The sequence below is a fragment of the Nilaparvata lugens genome, chromosome 1 (genome assembly GCF_014356525.2).
Source record: "Nilaparvata lugens isolate BPH chromosome 1, ASM1435652v1, whole genome shotgun sequence".
Lineage (NCBI taxonomy): Eukaryota > Metazoa > Arthropoda > Insecta > Hemiptera > Delphacidae > Nilaparvata > Nilaparvata lugens.
Window position 1 is genome coordinate 1,247,857 of NC_052504.1, and position 20,689 is coordinate 1,268,545.

Genomic DNA, 20,689 nt, shown 5'->3' on the forward strand with positions numbered 1-20,689 from the left:
AAGTGTGTAAAAGAACTATAATTGAACTAATAAATCAAAAAGTAAATGCAAGTGTTGGAAATGTCCATAACATCATAAGATTGAAGGTTTTACCTAACTGAAAAACATTCTGATGGGTTTCTCTCTACCACAGATTTTTTGTGATCAAGTCTGTGGGAGCCTCTTTCCTAAAAAAGAGTTAAATCTAATTTGGTTTACCTTTGATTTACCTCTCCCTTGATTCTGATAAAGATTGTTATTAAGTATTTTTGTTTGAGATAAATTTATCAATAGCTCAATAACTGAATCAAATATGTCTATCAAGCTGAAAATATGGAGAAATTATTGTATTTGTGGAATAATGTGTTTTTATTTCAATAAAATTTCTATTGAATAAAATAGAAATGTCTTTAATCTGGAAGTTGAATAGTATTTTACCCAATAAAAAATCGATACAGTAACAATAGTTAGAGAGCGTACATTGATAAGCTAGTAGAAACTACTATGATTCTAGGAAAAATCAATCTACATGTTATGACGTCATTAATTAGTTGTGGGGTCTGAAGTAATAGTAGGTATTGGTGTGCACGGCTACTAATGAGACGCCACATGATAGAATGTTCCGACACTATAGACAATCATCTAATGGTATAGAACTTCCAACTTGGCTTGCCCCTTCAGAGTGCTAATGAGAGTCCCTATACAAATATTCTTCAAATCAACCCACAGTTTGCCAAGGTACGGCTTAATGATGGAAGAGAGACAACCGTATCACTAAAGAACCTAGCACCTCGAGGAGAAAACAATCGAGAAAAATATTATGGAAATCCAGATGATACAAATACAGGATCAAGCAGAGCCTGAGAACAATAAAGTAAATGATGATGATACACGCAGTACAGGATCAAGCCTGAGTGATGAAGCAGATCCTCCTGATGGCATCCTGCGAAGATCTTATAGAGAGCGCAAAGTGCCTTCCTATTTGAAACACTATTAATTATTGAATTTCTAAAGGAGGGAAAATGTGATGATATTGAATCATCATACGACTTGTGTTTTCTTATGTATTTGTTATCAGATGTTCAGTTACTTATATTCTAATTCAATTCATTTGTGCTTATCCTATACTATTAAACGAGCAATTTCTGTTTATATGTTTAGATGTTTGTATTTCACCGGATCTCAAAAACGGTTCTAACGATTCTCACGAAATTCAGAACATAGTAGGTTTATAATATAAAGATTCGATTGCACTAGGTCTCATCCCTGGAAAAACTCTCTGAAGGACATAAAAAGGATAATTCATCCTTGGAAGAACAGATTTTGTCGTCTGTCGATAAAAGAAGATGCGTGTGCCTGTGTGGGAGATCAGCTGTGTAATCATTCAAACAGCTTACCATATCTCGCGAGAAATATTATCTAGAAATTTTAATAGACTCTATCAAAATATTCTGATTTGTTGACATGACATGGTTTATCACTTTAAATTAGAGTATATCATAATATTCAAAGAATCATTATTTTACAGTTTTAAGTGATTAGTGAGTGTTATTTTGTTATTCAATTTGGTTTGTAAACAATCTAAATTAGAACTTTTCTGTTTTTAAATATTTTGACTGAAAATTGGACCTGAATTCAAGTTTATGAAACATAACCTAATTTTTGGACCATTTATAGTGTTAAATCGAAATTCGGGGAAGAAACAGTTTTGGGCTGTACCTGTTAGTCCTTCCCCAATCATTTTGAATAATTATTGTGCTCTGTTTATCAATAAATGAATGACGAGCAATGCTCGGTGCCCCGATATTTAAAGCCAAAAATGCAGAGGTTTTTCATTACATGGCCCTATATTCTGAATACTGAACCTTCAAATTTAGATTTATCTAGTATGAGTGTCCTATTATGAAGTCTCAGCTAGAAGTTGTTTCTCCTGTATGACGTGTTCTAAGATGTACTTTCAAATAACATGAACGAGCACATTTATAGTCACAGAATTGGCAGCTGAAAGGTATTTCTCCAGTATGTGTTCTGATATGTATTTTCAAATTACTTGAACTAGCACATTTATAGTGACAAAATTCGCAGCTGAAAGGTTTTTCTTTGGTATGTGTTCTGACATGTCTTTTTAAATTACTTAACTGAGCACATTTAAAGTCACAAAGCTCGCAGCTGAAAGGTGTTTCTCCTGTATGTGTTCTGATATGAGCTTTCAAAACACTTGAAGAAGAACATTTATAGTCACAAAGTGTGCAGCTGAAAGGTTCTTTTCCTGTATGTGTTCTGATATGTGCTCTCAGATCACTTGATCGAGCAAATCTATTGTCACAATATTTGCAGCTGAACGGTGTTTCTCCTGTGTGTGTTTTGATATGTATTCTTAAAGAGCTTGTATGAGCACATTTATAGTCACACAGTTTACAGCTAAGAAGTGTTTCTCCTGCATGTGTTCTAATATGTCCTTTCAAATCACTTGATCGCTTGCTTTTGTAGTCACAAAATTTGCAGCTGTATGGTTTTTCTCCTGTATGTGTTCTGAGGTGCACTTTCAAAGTACATGATTCAGAACATTTATATTCACAAAAATCACAACTGAAAGGCTTGTTACCAGTGTGTTTTCTCATGTGTCTCTTGAAACCTTGGATCCAGGGAGTTTTATAGCTGCAGTCCGTACAGCTGTAGAGCTTGGTCTCTTTGCCAGCCACAGATGGCTCAGTGCACTCTTCCATGGGAAAGATTGAATGTGCATTCAGTCCACCCACTTCTGTTGCATTGGCAGTTTCAGATGTGCTGCAGTTTGAAGGCCTTATCTCCGGTTCACTCTCCACTGAACATCCTCCTGCCTCTTGTTCAACTGCAAACATCGATAAAACAAATAATGGATAGCTAATGAGAGTTTAAGATAAACGAATGAAACATCTGATCTGGTACATTCAGACGGTTACCATCCATGCCTCTAGATTTTCACGTAGCTGCTTTTCAACCCAAGACCAAGGAACATTGCTCTCGGGTCATTGCCCTCACTTCTATAGTGAGGTCCACGTTATAATGGCAGTGTTTGGTTAGCAATGGTATTGCTATCCTTGTCTTTCATTTAACAAAGTAGATAGCGCTATCTCTTTCCCACTTTGCTCTTTTGCGTCTTTTAAAAATGTAGAATTAATAATTAATTAACAAAATATTTAATCTTAATTATGTAAATACACTATGAAATTATTAAAAAATATAATTTATTAATAAAACATCATTGATTATTTTCAACGAGAATGAATGTATCTGTGAATGTATGAGTAAATATATAATGCATACCTCTCTATCTCTCAATCTCTCCGCTTACTTCTCACTTCTACCATTGACTATAGACATGAATGTCTATGGTCAAAGCTTCTACCCTATAGTGAGGTCCACGTTATAATGGCAGTGTTTGATTAGCAATGGTATTGCTATCCTTGTCTTTCTTTCAACAAAGCGGATAGCGCTATATCTCTTTCTCGCTCTGATCTCTTGCCAAATCGTCGTCTTTCAACAATGTAGAATTGATAATTAATTAACAAAATATTGCATCTTAATCATGAAAATTCATTATGGAATTATTGAAAAGTATCATTTCTTGCTTGATAAAATATAATTTATTTTTTTCAACGAGAATGAACAGTTAATATTGCATTAATAAACCTGTATCTGCTACCGTCTATAGAAGGCATTGACAAGACAGAGGATTGGCAACGTTTTCCTCCTATCTTTATCCACTGCCATTATATCACTATAGTATTAAGTTTTTGATCATGCAAAAAAGTAACTGGATCAGGGCATCATCATACAGTCGAAAGTATGATCATATAATTATCATGTATATGTATATCATAATATTGTTTGATTAATATAAAATAATAATAATATCGAGTGGCTGGCTCAGGTCTTGTGTCAGAATTTTCAGGTCGCAACTGATCAATTTCAGGGCCTCTGACATGACCTAACGACTGCTTTTTAGGCAGCCGGGACCGACGGCTTAACGTGTCCATCCGAAACACGGGAGTAGCCCGAGATATAAATATCTTGCCCGGACCGGGATTTGAACCCGGGCCTCTGAATCATAAAGCCAGCATCTGATTCACTCGACTACGGCCACTCCATTTGATTAATATAGTCATCAAACAGTTGTTTGTCTTTAGATGAGTCTAATTGAAGAACAAATTTCTTTGTTGAAAGTTGATAAAATCTTTACTATATTTTTAATTTATTTCTATAGGCTACTTGATAGTTTAATTATAAATAAACACTTGCACCCTTTCTATTTTCTTTAATGACACAATGATTTCGGGTATTACATTTTTGTAGCTGTTTTTGTATCTCACACAGTCCGTATACTCGCCCTGGTCGGCAGTTTTCCCTTCGCCATGAGAACCTGCGCCAGCAACTGTGAGATTCAGTACTTTTTTAAACGGGGGCGGCGACTAAAATAGCCAGCAACAACTCAGCTGGTTGACTTAAAATAATAATATGCACTCTATAGTGAGTTCCACGTTATAATTGCATATGAATGAATAAATAAATAAATAATAGCAGTATCCTATACTACAGTATTAAACGAGCAATTTCTGTTTATATGTTTGTATTTTACCGGTTCTCGAAAACGGCTCTAACGATTCTCACGAAATTCAGAACATAGTAGGTTTATAATATAAAAACACGATTGAACTAGAGGTCTCATCCCGGGGAAAACTCGCTGAAGTACATTAAAATGATTTATTCATCCTTGGAAAAACAGTTGACAATTTCGTCGTCTGTTGATGATGGAAGTGAGTGAGGGAGTGCATGTGTGTGGGACTGAGAAAAAATTATGACTCAGCTGTTGAACTTTTGTAATCATTCAATCAGGTACTTAGAGCCGGTTGTACAAAAGCCGATTAAATTTTAATCCTGATTAATTCCAGTAGAACAAAACAGATGAGCTATCTTTTTGAAATGGTCTTCCCTGATTTGGTTCACGTGAAATTAATCAGGATTAAAATTTAACATGATTTTGTGAGAGAAATTTTTGCATTCCTCTGGGAATTGATTTCAATCCGATGTGATTAGATAGAACCTTTCTGTATGAACTACTATAAATATATTATAACTTCTTCTTCTTTCGTAATAAGTTTTATATGCTTTTGTACTCCAGAGCGGAGCTCGGTGCCCTGATATTTTGATTATCTTGAGTGTTGATATATTGTCTATCATACGTCAATTAACAAAATATTCAATCACAATTATGTAAGTTATTATTAAATTATTGAAAAAATATTTCCTTGACGATAAAATATAATTTATTATTCTAAACAGGAATGAAGAGCTAATAATAATTATAACATCAGATATACCGGTATCAGCTATCCTAAGGCAGTGGCAAGGCAGAGAATCAGCAACGCTCCTATCTTTCTCCACTGTCATTATAAAGTGGACCTCACTATAGACAGATATTCTTCTGCACCTAATCCAGTCACCAGGTGAACCTATCTTTCTCCACTGCCATTATAACGTGGACTTCACTACAGGTCTTGATGCTGTGGAAGGGGTAAATCGGTCCAGGGATCAACTTGAGAGACCGGGACTGAATCCAAACTTAATGCTCACTGCGTCACTATGTATCTTTGTTGTCCATCATGGTACGGAACGCCACTTGCTTAAAACGACAGAAGACCTGACGAATGTGATAGAAATAAAATGCACATAGATCTGTACCATGTCTCTGGCAGACGTCCGTTCTGTGTAAAATGGGTCTTAAATTAACAAGATATTTAGAGTTTTAAGAATATTTTTCATTAGAGGAGGAAATGTTCAAAGTAATGCTAGAGTTTACTCTAGTCGTTTGAGATTTCAAAATAAGGTCATTCTGTTGAAGGCTAATGTTGAAGCTTTTCGTAGGTTTTTTACTTTTTGTGCTTTAAAGTTTTATAATTATCTACCTTTCCATGTGTCCTCTAGTTTAAGTTTAAGAATTTTTCTCAAGGAATTGAAATCTTGGTTGTTTTTACTAGAAGATGTTGAGTTTCTGTTTAGATAGTATAGTTACTTTTATATTGTATTTTTGATATTATCATATTGCAGTGAATGATACATTTATGAAGGGACAGTTTATCTCTTAGTACTCTTCAACATATTTTTTTCTCTGTATTGTAAACATTTATCAAGTTTTTATATAATTTTTGCTAGGCTCTAAGCTACTCTTTCTTTATTTTCAGTGTGATGGTGCCTCAACACGTTTTTTCAAATGAGGTTACCTAACCACTTTATATTATTGTTTTGTAATGTTTTTGTGTATTATTTATTATTGTAAATTGTAAAGTGTGTCAATAAATGAACTTGAACTTGAACTTTATTTACTTGCATATTTATTAAATCATATTAAAAAATATATTTATAAGCAGCAGGTAAGTCAAGCTCCGTAAAGGTCTAATTAAAAACTTGAAAATCTGAAAACTTGACCTACTAAACTATGGAAGAATTTAAAATAGGCATGTAACCATCCTCGGTAAATTAAGAATATTAATGCAAAATTTCAAGTTAGGCTAGTTTCACACACATTCGGTTCGTTTCGTTTTTGGCAAATTCCGATAAGTGTGAAACAGTGATTCGGTTTGAATTCGGTACCGAATAGCAACCGCATAGCACCGAACGCCCCCTCGACATGAATAGGTTTTATCATATTAGAATTCGTTGCTAGGAAACCGGAAATAAAAACAAAGTCTTTTACACACGCTCGCTTTTTTTGTTTTTATTTTAACCTGATATCATGATTATCTGTTTAAAAATCTTCCATGTCAAAATCATATGGTCAAATCATTTCTGTTAGTTCTCTGGAGCTTTTTTTCTCAATGAATAGTTTGCTAAAAAATATTAAGATAAAATTAAAACTCAGGGAGAATTTTCATTATTTTTATTTTTCCATGAAAATTACATGATTTTATTAATGGAGAGAAGAGATGAACGTTATGTACCATGTGTCATAATTGAAACGAATTTTCAATTGAAAAAAATAATCACTCTGAACGTCCAAAATTAATAAAATCAAAAATAAACTATTCAAATAGTTCAAAATTTTTAATTAAATTGAAAATGTTGTTGTTCAAGAAATCACATCTTACTATTTGAACACCAGCTTTTATATTTTATTACCAGCATGAATATTGTAAAAATCCAAACACAGCTGTGTTGGAGAAGGAAATACCTAATTAGAACCGGTACGAATTAAAACCTGATATGAATGAAAGCCTCATTCGTTTACGGCAACGAACTGAACCGAATGAAACCGAATGCGTGTGAAGCTAGCCTTAATCAGATCTGTAGTTCAGACGTAATTCGTGTAACCTATCCCGTACACGTCTAGGTCAATTCTTTTCTTTATTAAATTAAAGCATAGTTGAAATGAATCTCACCATCCTCTTTGATAAGGGTTTCACAAAAATATCCAACACATTGTTGGCCATCATCATTTTCATCATCGTCATTGGTTGTAGAGTATGCAGTGCTGCACCCTGGCGTTGGTTCTTGGCTGCTATCTCTCTTCTTCTCCACTGCCATCTGCAATATTCACATCACAATCTATGAGGCCATGACAATGAATCCATGTTTCACAGAGAGATCGAAAATTCGCAAACCTTAATGTAAATAGCCATATAAAATCCTGTAAATAAGATAGCATCACATGTAGTACCTATAACAAATCTAGAGATCATTGAACTGGATAGGTACTAGCCAAATTGATTCTGTAGTGCTAATGAGTATACTACTTTGTGAGCATGTCATTTTCTCAAGAGCAACAAGTTTTACCTTGAAGTGAGGTGAAAGTAGGGTAAATAAGCCCTTTTTGTGTTGTTGAGAAGTTGATATTGTGGTAATTATTCATATTGAATGAAAAAGACTATGAAATTGTCAAAAAACCACTGATTTATTGATAATTAGAAAGACCGGTTTCGGTTATTACACCATTGTCAATCTCTGATAAACTAAAACTAAATACAAGAGCAGCAGAATTTATACTAGTAGGCGAGTACTGCTATTGGTCGAGGGCATGAACGCCTGCCATTGGCCTAGCTAGACAGTCTCCTCCCCCTCAACGGTGTGACAAAATAGCGGCTTAAGCAACAGAATCGCCATGATTAATATAAAAAAAATAAAAGTTATAAAAATAATTAAAAATTTTATTATCATTCTGTTGCTTAAGTCGCCATTTTGTCACACCATTGAGGGGGAGGAGACTGTCTAGCTAGGCCAATGGCAGGCGTTCATGCCCTCGACCAATAGCAGTACTCGCCTACTAGTATAAATTCTGCTGCTCTTGTATTCAGTTTTAGTTTATCAGAGATTGACAATGGTGTAATAACCGAAACCGGTATTTCTAATTATCAATAAATCAGTGGTTTTTTGACAATTTCTTAGTCTTTTTCATTCAATGTAAATGAGCCCACTTACTGTGGGGCTTATCACGATGCACGAAAGTAAAACTATATAAAACACTTATAAGACCGGTAGTGATAAGACATTTAAGACGTACGGCTGTGAAACTTGGGTTCTCAACTCCCAAAGTATGAACGCATTGAGGATTTTCGAAAGAAAAGTAATAAAGAATTCATGGCCCCATATGCGAAAATGGAGAGTGGAGAATCAGAAGCAATGCAGAGAGAAAATTTTTAAAATTCAAAAATTCAAAATGTTTTTATTGCCGTGAACAAATAGATGTATTGACAAAGTCATCAGGTAAACATATACATTATACATACATTTCATGTAGGTACTCAAAACAGAGAAATACTCAACTCCCTAAAACTCAACCCAACTCCTAAAAGATAAGTAACATTCTGCAGAGAAAAGATATAGTAGGATTCATAAAGTCTAGAATAATCAGCTGGCTGGGACGTGTCCAAAGAATGGAGAATAATAGGATGCAGAAGCAGATGCTTGTTGAAAGATTGGAGGGAACGAGGGAAAGAGATCGCCCGAGAACACATGCAGGGTGTGGAAAAAGATCTAGCGTGCCTATAAGAGTGACTGGCTAATCAGAGAGATGAATGGAGGCAAATTGTTGAGGAGGCCAAGGTCTATGCAGGGCTGTAGCGCTTAGTAAGTAAGCATCTGAATAGTAGTTTGTGTAATCATTTGTTTTGAAATTGGATCTGATGACGCCATCAATTTTACAAGTGTTAGTAGGATGAAGCAGAAGGTATTATAAAAGGCTTTAGGGCTGGAAGGTCAACTTTTTACTTTCCTTGCCCTATTACCATAGGTAAGGAAAGTATTGCTTTCCGAAAAAAATTAAGGTACCCCAATTTCTAAATTAATATATGTTTCAAGGTCCCCTGAGTCCAAAAAAGTGGTTTTTGATTATTGGTCTTTATGTGTGTGTATGAGTGTATGTGCGTCTGTGTACACGATATCTCATCTCCCAATTAACGGAATGACTTGAAATTTGGAACTCAATGTCCTTACACTATAAGGATCCGACACGAAAAATTTCGATCAAATGCAATTCAAGATAGTGAAAATGTTGTCAAAAACAGGGGTTTTCGCGATTTCCTCGAAAACGGCTCCAACGATTTTGACCAAACACATACCAAAAATAGTCATTGATAAGCTATATCAACTGCCACAATTACCATATCTGTAAAAATTTCAGGAGCTCCGCCCAATCTATGCAAAGTTTGATTTTAGTTTCCCAATTATCAGGCTTCAGATACAGTGACGCTATCTAGTTTTCCTGCATCATAGCAAGAAGAAAAGGAAGCCACTAACGAGAGCATGGACACCAACAACATGGCAAATACACCAGAAATCCAGTGTTCACCGGATCAATACATAAAAGCAAATAAACTCAAATCTTCAACCGAGCAGGTACTTTTCATCGCCTGGAAGGAATCTGATGAGAAGAGGAAGGAGCTAGAGAGAAGCAACGCCAAACTCTTGCAAAAAATGCAGAATTTGGAAAAAAGATTTCTCAATATTGAGAAAAAGATCCATAGCCCACAGCCAACCAGCTCAGCAGCCGAGAACTACTCGACAAATGAAGAAGAATTGGCTAAAGAAACTGAATGGATCAGAACTCGTACTAAGCGGGCTACCAAGAAGAGGAAGCTTAGCACCCCATCGCCAGAACTCAAAAATGAGTCTGCAAAAAAGAAGCAACAAAATTTGAATAATAAAATCACTCCCGTGGTAAAACCAGTCAGAGAGGAGGAGAAGAGGAAGAAGAAAGAAATGCCACCACCGCCAATCATTGTGGATGGTATTAAGAATCTGAATGTACTTCTAACGAGTTTGAAAAAAGTGTCACCAGCTGACAAATTTAGAATAAAACTGTTGAGTAAAGAAACATTTAAAGTAAATGCAGTTGATTCAGAAACTTATCGGAATATTACCAGAGAGTTGATTAAAGATGGGCTCAACTGGCACTCCTATGAAGATAAACAGTCGAGACCAATAAGAGTGATGATTAAAAAGCTTCATCACTCTTGTAGTACAGAAATGATTCTGGAAGATTTGAAAGTACGAGGATTGAGAGTTCTAGAAGTTGTAAACAAGCTGAGGTGGAAGACAAGAGAACCATTAGATATGTTCATGGTATCATTCAGCGCGGAAGAAGATATAAAAACAGTATTTGAATTGAAAAATATACTGGGCTGTAGAGTGGAGGTTGAAGCATTGAAGAAGGCCAATCTGATACCGCAATGCAAACGTTGCCAAGCATACGGCCACACACAAAAATATTGTAACAAGGAGCCTAGGTGTGTCAAGTGTGCAGGTAAACACCAAACAAAGGAATGTTCAAAACCCAACGATGCTCTACCAAAATGTATTCATTGCGGTGAAGCACATCCAGCCAGCTATCGAGGTTGCACTGTTGCAATCGAATTGCAAAAAATCAGGAATTCTACTAAAGCAAAAACTATTGCAGATTCACGAAAGAGAATCATTCAAAATATCCCACCAAAAATCACGGAAAATACAGAAGCTCACAATCTAAACAATGGTAGTGCAGTTAAGAAATTGACTTTCGCCCAGATTGTCTCAAAAGAAAATAGATCGAAATTGGAAGAGCAAAAAAGTTAAGTAGAAGAAGGCACCAATAATATTTTGCAGCTAATCTTGGCAAAACTGGATATACAAGAGCAAATAATCACCTCACTACAATCTAAATTTCAGAAGTTAGAACAGAGTAAACTACTGAAATTCAAATGAGTCATTCACTAAAAATAATGGAATGGAACGCAAATGGATTGTTACAACGGCAACAGGAGTGAGAAGCAGTTCTAGAAAAAATAGATATATGTCTTATATCTGAAACTCACTTTACAAATCAATCGTTTATCAAATTCAAAGGCTTCAAGATCTATCATGCTTTAAATCCCAGCAATGTCGCGAGGGGTGGGAGTGCCATCATTATCAGAGACAATCTACAACATCATGAAGAAGTGAAACATGAGAGTGATAGAATTCAATTGATAGGTGTAGCAGTTCAAGCAGTAATTATCACTTTGTTGTTGCAGCTATTTACTGTCCTCCCAGATATTCCATCAGAAGAGAGGAGTATTCGACATTGCTTGATATGTTAGGAGAAAAATTCATTCTTGGTGGTGATTTCAATGCAAAGCACGTGCATTGGGGATCGCGCTTAACAACTCACAAGGGAAGACAGCTCTTCGAAGCAATGAAAGAGATGAGGTGCGAAGCTCCTGGGAAAATCCCAGATCTCATAGATTTCTTCCTGACAAAAAATATATCTGTCAATTATTTGCATTTAGAGGATATTTCGACCTTAATTCCGACCACTCACCCATCATTATCACTCTGAGTGATTCAATTCTACGGAAGGAAAATACTTGTCCAGCGTTAGCAAATAGCCGCACTGATTGGGATGGCTTTCAAAAGATGCTGGAGGAAAGAATAGAATTGAACTCACCATTAAGGAACGAAGAACATATTGATCGGGAGTTGGAGTAGTTTGTGACTGATATCCAACAGGCAGCATGGTGTAATACCCCACAAATCAGAAGAAGAACAACTGGAAATAATTACGCTGCGGAAATCAGAGAATTGATTGTTGAAAAACGAAGAGCTAGAAGGAGATGGCAGCAATCACGTTCCCCCCAAGACAAAAGAGTTTTGAACAATCTAACTCAAGAACTAAGGAGAGAGATTCAATGTATCAAGGATGAATCAATTAATAGTTACTTGAGAAACTTGACAGCAGAATGCAGTACGGAATACTCACTTTGGAAGGCAGCTAAAAAAATAAAACGAACCATTCAACAATCTCCTCCTCTCAGAAAGCAGGACAGACAATAGGCAAGGAGTAGTGATGAAAAGGCACAGACATTTGCGGATCATCCTGTAAACGTTTTCCAGCCAATCAACTCAGGTGAAGAGGAAACTTTAGAAGCGGATGAGAATATCTTACAGCCGAATCAAGAAATAATGCATGTCACAGTAGAAGAAGTGAAAGAGAAATGAGAGATCTGAATAACAAAAAAACCCTGGATTTGACATGATAACCGGCTCAGTCCTCAAACACCTACCAAGGAAAGCAATAGTGAAATTAACAAACATTTTTAATGCTTCTTTCAGACTAAAATTCGTACCAGGAATATGGAAAGTAGCAGAGGTTATAATGCTACTGAAGCCAGGTAAAGAGCCACATGAAGTATCATCATATAGGCCAATATCATTGTTACCGGTCCTATCCAAGTTGTTTGAAAGGATTTTACTGAGTAGGCTAAAACCAATAATTGAGAGGCAGCAGATAATTCCAAATCACCAATTTGGCTTCAGAGTGAAACACTCAACAATAGATCAAGTGAATCGGATTATAAATGTAATAGAGAAGTGCTTAGAAGAGAAAAAAATTTGTTCAGCAGCTTTCCTTGATATAGGGCAAGCTTTTGATAAAGTATGGCATGAAGGTCTCATTTTCAAGCTCAAAAAAGTGCTACCAAAGCAATATACAGATACTAGCCGTCAGGCTCGCTTCGCTCGCCATATCCGTCTAGCCAGGGGGCTCCGCCCCCTGGACCCCCGACTGGATCGTCCAAGAATGAAATCAGCAGGCGAGCGAATTTGGGCATTTTTATCATATGTTAGGACAATCCAGTCGGGGGTCCAGACTAAACGGCTGGCTAAACGGTATGGCGAGCGAAGCGAGCCTGACTGCTAGTAATATAATATTCCCAGGATTGAGTAGCAGTGCCCAATCATTTTTCCGCGATAAATGCATTTAAATCTTCAACTTGGTGCCAACCTAACAAAGTCAACTCAACTTAATGCCAACCTGACAAAATTATTAATTTAGTTGCCAGTTAACAACTGTTTCGAAGAGGTACTCTATGTAGATTATAGTTCTATAGTAACATATGATATGGAAATTCAATTATAATAAGAGATCGGGAGAAGAAGAATATACATGCTAAAAGACGAACTTTAAACCCTTAAAAACAACCCTTAGAGTTAAAATATTGCCAAAAGATTTCTTAGTGCGCCTCCAAAGGGTCAACTGAACATACCTACCAAATTTGAACGTTTTTGGTCCGGTAGATATTTAGTTATGCGGGAGGAGTGAGTGAGTGAGTGAGTGAGTGAGTGAGTGAGTGAGTGAGTGAGTGAGTGAGTCAGTCAGTCAGTGAGTGAGTGCCATTTCGCTTTTATATATATAGATATTACAATCCTATCTGACTGACAGATACTTTAGGGTCAGGCATGAAAGTTCATATTCTGATTTGAGGGAAATTAAAGCAGGCGTTCCTCAAGGCAGTGTTCTGGGACCAGTTCTTTACCTACTCTATACCAGCGATATTCCCAGCCTTGATGAGAATACTACAGCCATATTATCAGTAGACAGTAATATTCATATTGCAACAGAGAAACTACAGAGATCCATCAACAAAATTCAAGATTAGACTAGAAAGTGGAGAATGAAATTGAATGAAACAAAGTCAATTCACATAAATTTTACCAATAAGAAGGACCTGCCCATACCAATAACTATCAACAACCAAGTTGTACCATATGCTAATGATGCCAAGTATCTAGGTATGACCTTGGACGCAAAGCTTCGCTGGAAGGCAAATGTCAAGAAGGAGAGAAAAGAGCTTGGAATCAAATATAAGAAGCTGTATTGGCTGATCGGAAGAAACTCCATCCTTCCAATCCGAAACAAAGTACTTCTTTACAAACAGATATTAAAGCCAGTATGGACGTATGGTATACAACTTTGGGGGTGTACCAAAGTCAGCAACATCAATGTCTACAACGTTTTCAAAACAAAGTGCTAAGGAACATTGTGGATGCTCCTTGGTATGTCAGGAACAGCGATCTTCATAGAGACCTGCACGTCGACCTGGTGTCCACCGAGATCCAGAGGCATGCGGAGAGGCACGAGGGGCGACTTCACCAACATGACAACGTCGAGGCGATCCAGCTGCTAGACAATGGAGGGTTGGTGCGGAGGCTCAAAAGGAGGAAACCGTTTGAACTAGTGTAGTGCTTGTTCAAGTAGTGTCTAGTGAAAGAGCAGAGCAGTGATTGAGTGAATCTAGCTTCTATAGTGCAGTCAATAAGTGTACATATTAATTAACCAATAGCAGTTAGAGTTCCTAATAAGAAATTCACTGTTCAATTATTCAAGTAGTATTTTAGGATAGAAAAAATTAGCTCATTACTCTATAGACTAGATGACCAATAGGAAAAAAATTCGTTTAAAGTAATCTATTATATTTTAAAAAGCAAGAAATTAAATTTTTTATAATTTCATAATGAATTTTTATAAGATGAAATATTTTGTTGATTAATTATCAATCCTACATTGCCAAAAGCAGATCTGGTAACAGAGCAAAGCGAGAGAGATAGCTCTACCTGCTTTGTTGATAATAATTTGAAGATAATTATCACTGCACTGATGGCTGCATGAAGTTTAACTTAGAGACTGTTCGTGTTATTTTTCTCATTTGTTACTAATTTCGGGATTCTAGTTTCATCTAAAGTACATGTGAACTTTCATCTGTGGTCATGATTGAAGGCAGCGATCAATCAGAGTGAGTTTTTGGCCCTTCATCTATTTTCGAGCGTGTTTTTAGTGATCTAACCTATTAAATGACAAGGACTAGAACTGTGGAAAGTATCGTTGAAACACCAATTCTGGACTTTGACCCGACTTGACTAAATCTCACAGACAAAATTACCTCAATAATTCTCAACCCTGCGAGAGAATATTAGTGCTGTAAAATAGACTTTCAAACAATTTCGGAAGCTCCCTTACGCTTGATACTTGTTGCTTCACCCAATTGTATCTGCTGTTGCGCGTTCTCACCCTTTTTGAATGAAAGGATGATACAAAGCTTACAATTCCAACTGCGTATCACATTGCACAGGTGCTTCCTGTCCATTTGTGTCATTATTACTAGTGATCAAAGAACTGCATAATAGTGGTGTCTTATCTTGACCGTTACCGTCGAGCTTAGCTGTGATTCTTATCAGAACTCTAATGTCAATAGTACCGAAGACAATACTAGCCTATTTTCGTCAAATCTAATACCGTACTATCTGATAGCCTACCTGCTGTATATCTGTGATTAAAAAAAATAATAATATGTCAGTCACTACTTACAAAACTCCAAGAAATACCATAGGCATATATCATGAAAAACAATGTTATAGAAGAAGCCATCCTCTAATCAACGGCGATATAGTGTGGAGATGTATTCATAAGGGCTGTTCAGGTACAATTACGACTGATTCAACATTAGGAAAAATAAAAATTTCTACTGTGAAGCATGTCAATCATCCGATACCTCTTACTCCAACGAATATTATGAATAATGATAAGATCTATGACAAAGGAAATGAGAAAATTGAGAAAGTTAAGAGCACGGCTACCCTTCAAAGATTGTCACTCGACTCAAGAATAATTAACCGGAAAGTTCAAGTATGTAGCACAGGATGTCAAACAGATGATTTAATATTGAAGGAGAAAGATGAATTAGTCACTCGTGTTAATGAGCTGCTAATTCACCGGAACGCACTTATTCAAGAGATACAGAATCTTAAAGATGATCAACCGAGTGTTTCACAAAGCAAGCAACCGGAAAAAGATAACTTTTCTGAGAACTCTGCGTTAAAGAAGATAGCGGACCTAAAAGAGGAAATACGGAAGCAAGATGTTATTATCAAGGAAATCAATGAACTTAATGACTCTATAACCAACAAATACGAATCTCTGCAACTCCAAGTAAAAATGCTCACAAAAATCACCTCTAAGAATCGCTCAACCTCTTTCAATCCAACTAGATTAGCTTCGACTCCAACCGACCAAGTGAACTCACTCTCAACCAATGCACATGTTCCCTATAGGAAAATCCACTTCTATGGTGATAGTCATAGCAGAGATCTCGCTATTATAACCAATAATCGTCTTACTGGAACTGAAGTATTTGGAATCTGCAAAGCCAACGCCGGCTTACTGGACATTGTGAACTGCGGCTCTATTGGGAACGGTTTGGGGAAGGAAGACTGCTTAATCATAGTGGCAGGTGCGAATGATGTAGCTGGAGGCAGAGTCGATACTATCTACAAACACCTAGAACATGAGCTTTCAAATCTCAATCATACTAACGTTGTCTTTGTAAGCATTCCTCTGCGACGTGATATACCACTTTCTCACACATACTACAAAAATATTGAAGCGGCTAATACATATATCTCCGAAGTGGCAATTGGATTAAATCACGTTGAATTCTTCGACATAAATGAAATCATGCACAGTAGACATTTTACGAAACACGGATTCCACTTTAACAGTAAAGGAAAACAGATGCTTGTCTCATCACTGATAGAGAGACTTCTCTCAAGATCAACTTCATGGCGGAGGCCACCAGTAATACACCACTTTGAAGCTCCTAGCAGAATCAATACTACCCCTACATCTCAGTGTGCAGCCACAAATAATTCGACAGATGAAGAGAGGATGAATCGCGACTTGGTTGCTGTTGTTCTCGATAGTGCAGAGTGCCGGGATACGAGAGAGAGTGAATCTTTACAATTGGACACAAACTGTCAGTCATCTGCTGAGCTCATTCATACCGGTGGTGATGATAATGACTCTAGTGTTGTTTTTGTGAATGGGAACAATTTTTTAGAAGCAAGAGAGATGTAACTCATTCAGATTCACATACCAATGATAATAGTCATAACAATAGCAATAATAATGAAAACCATGGTAATAATAGTGTTAATGATATCAATAACGATGATAATAATGATAATAATAATGATGAAGGTAAAAGTAATTATAATAATGATGAAAATAATAATAACAATAGTAATAGTAATAATGATAATGATAGCAGTAATAATAATAATAATAATAATAATACGGTTATAATAGTGATGGTAATATATGATAGTAGTGATTATCATAGGTATGATAATAATGATGATGCCAATAATAATAGTACTAATAATATGCTCAATTCTCAGGATATGATAGAGGTTTCATTCAGTGTATTTCACTGGAATACTCAGGTATCATACAGAATAACAAGCTAGACGAGATTAATTTGTTCATTGCCAGTTTACAAAAAAAGCCTACCATTATTTGTTTAACCGAGCACTGGGTAGGAGAAAACAACCTCTTCCTTCTACATAGATTTCACGAATATAACCTAAGTTCGTACAATTTCAGACAGCAAAAAATAAGAGGAGGGTCGTGTATCCTATCGATAGATAGTCTATCTTGTGAAGCTATACCTGATTTTCAGAATTTTTACATTGAACAGTACTTTGAGTGCTGCGGAGTTAAAATTAACGAGCATTTTAATCTAATTGTAATTTGCATATATAGATCTCCTAACAATTCCAGGCATTCCTTGAACATATTTTTTGAAAGATTGAATAATTTGTTAGAATTCTGTTTCAAAAAGTATCCCAAATACAAAAGACTTCTCTCAGGTGACTTCAATATAGATATATGAAGGAATCAATAGCACGATCCAGATTCCTAGATTTATTACAATCTTATAACTTGTTCCTGCACTACACAGATGATCCGACTAGACTTACACCGGGCTCTAGAACATGTATCGACAACGTAGCTTCCGATTTTGACCTACGACAGTGTAATAGTACAATCATTGACAATGATTTATCTGATCACACAGCACAACTGGTTGACATTCCAAATAAACTGCTTACTTCTTGCAACCGAAACAGATCAAATACAAATAAAAAAAGAGAAACCTTTAAAACAATAAGAATATTTTCGAAAAATAATATTGATCTCTTCAACACCATTCTATCAAGTGAGAGCTGGGAATCGCTTTTTCAATTGAGTGATACTATCTCCGACCCTAATATTTTGTACAATAAGTTTCACACAATGGTAATCTTATATTTTGAACAATCTTTCCCGCGAAAACCTCATACAAAAGAAAGATTACTCAACTGTGATAAGGGATGGATTACATCTGGAATACGTAGATCATGTGCCAGGGCCAGGGAGCTACACATGCAAGGCAGATCACGTGACTGCTCTGAATTCAGAGAATATGTGAAACAGTATAAAAAATATTGAACAGATGTATTAGACAGGCGAAAATAATATACAACAGCAATAGAATAAAAATTCTGACAATAAGACAAAAATGGCGTGGAAAATTGTTAAGCAAGAAACAGGCATAAACACTAAAGAATTGAATCTATCTAAAGTATTTGAAAAAACTCCTATAGAAACCACACTGAACTCATTCAACAACTTCTTTGCTAATATTTGCCAAACACTCAATCTAAATATCAACATGCATGCAGCTCTTGATTATTGTAGAAAGCAACCAGAAACAAATAATATTCTCATTTCATTTAATCCAGTCACAGAGCATGAAATAATTAATCTAATGAAAAAAATGAAGGCATCAAAGGCACCTGGATGGGATGAGTTCCCTCCTTTCCTCTTAAAGAAATGTATTGTAAACTTGGCTAAACCCTTAACCTTCCTAGTCAACCAGTCTTTTAGATATGGAGTGTTTCCCGATCTCTTAAAGTACAGCAGTGTGCTACCCTTTCTGAAAAAGGGAGACCCACAGGACTTTGGAAATTTTCGACCCATAGCAATACTATCTGTATTTTCAAAAGTATATGAAATGGCGGTCGCAAGCAGGTTGACTGCTCATCTTGAAAATAATGGATTATTTAATGAGAATCAGTTCGGTTTCCGTAGGAGCAAGGACATTGTAGGTGCAATTTATGAATTTGTCAGGTTATGTCGCATGCGATTGACAGGTCGCAACATGCTGCTAGCATCTTCTGTGACCTGTCAAAAGCTTTTGATTGTGTGAATCACGAGATATTACTGAAAAAGTTAAGCTATTATGGAATACATGGCACCGCTCTAAAATGGTTCAGCTCATACCTTTATAACAGGCAACAATGTGTGAGAGATAAATTGTCCGCTAAATCTTCTTCATATGCTTTAGTCCCAAATGGAGTCCCTCAAGGATCCGTACTAGGACCTTTGCTTTTCTTAGTATATATTAATGATCTGACAAGTGCTGCACCTGATATAAGATTAATTATGTATGCAGATGACACAACTGCTCTGGCAACAAGCCCCGATCACATCACTCTTGCAAGTAAATTGAAGAGTGCACTGTCAGCAATGTCAAAGTGGTTTGAAGCAAACGGTCTATCGTTAAACTATAATAAAAGCCATCTTATTCAATTTAGCTCTGCTCGTAATCAAACAGCAGTGAACAGAGTACATCTTCCAATAATTGAAGACAGTGTTGAAGTGTCCTCTTCAACAAAATTCCTGGGACTTATAATAGATCAGAGTTTTACTTGGAAGGAGCATATTCAGGTCCTTGCAAAAAAACTAAATCAAGCTTATTTTGTAATTCTCACCCTCTCTCACTCACTAGACAAAAGCACCCTATTGGCCGTCTACTACGCATATGTCTACTCATATCTAAGCTATGGAACCATTTTCTGGGGAAATTCTGTTGATAGCGGTAAAATTTTTATAATCCAGAAAAAATAGTAAGAGTCATTTGTGGATTGAGATCAAGAGATTCTTGCAAAGCATTCTTCAAAAACCTAAACATTCTAACGCTACCATCTATTTATATCTATCAATTGTTGGTTTTTGTTAAACAGAATTTAGATAAATTTCAATTTTGCACAGATAATCACGGGTATAATACACGCAATAGTAGTCTCATTGCTTTTCCAGTACATAGACACACAGCTCTAGAAAAAACTCCATTCTACTCTGGAATACGTTATTTTAATAAATTACCTGCAGCCATCAGAAATCTAGATTCAATAAACAAATTCAAACTAACAGTCAGAAAAATGCTAGTAGAGAAAGCCCTATACTCTGCTGCCGAATTTTAATTTGTGAAAAGGGGCTGTAGAGTGTAACTTAACTTTTTGTGACTTTCATTTCCATGTGAATTTGATGAGATACATCATAGAGTGTATTTATTTATTTTACTTTTAAGAAGTTAGAACTAAGTCTTTTAGATATAATTTTGTTCTAGTATTGACATGTCACCAGTCAAATGAGTGTTACTCAGAAATTGATGTAATGTGACGATAAATAAATGAATGAATGAATGAATGAATAATATGACAAGGATAGCAATACCATTGCTAATCAAAAACTACCATTATAACGTGGACCTCACTATAGGACCTT

General features: G+C 36.0%; 1 protein-coding gene across 3 annotated transcripts in view; it reads right to left on the reverse strand.

Annotated features, from left to right (window-relative positions):
• LOC120351137 (gastrula zinc finger protein XlCGF17.1-like) overlaps nucleotides 1-20,689 on the reverse strand; it is a 34,259-nt gene that overhangs the window by 11,278 nt on the left and 2,292 nt on the right. The window contains exons 2-3 of one of the 3 annotated variants that reach the window (XM_039427321.1): nucleotides 7,395-7,539; nucleotides 1,450-2,830 (exon numbers count right to left, since the gene is read on the reverse strand). In XM_039427321.1, the coding sequence (XP_039283255.1) occupies nucleotides 1,890-2,830; nucleotides 7,395-7,539 (1,086 nt within the window). In that variant the 3' untranslated portion in view covers nucleotides 1,450-1,889. Of the gene's footprint in view, nucleotides 1-1,449; nucleotides 2,831-7,394; nucleotides 7,540-20,689 lie in introns of those variants that run through there. The other 2 variants (XM_039427330.1, XM_039427334.1) reach the window with 2 other exon arrangements.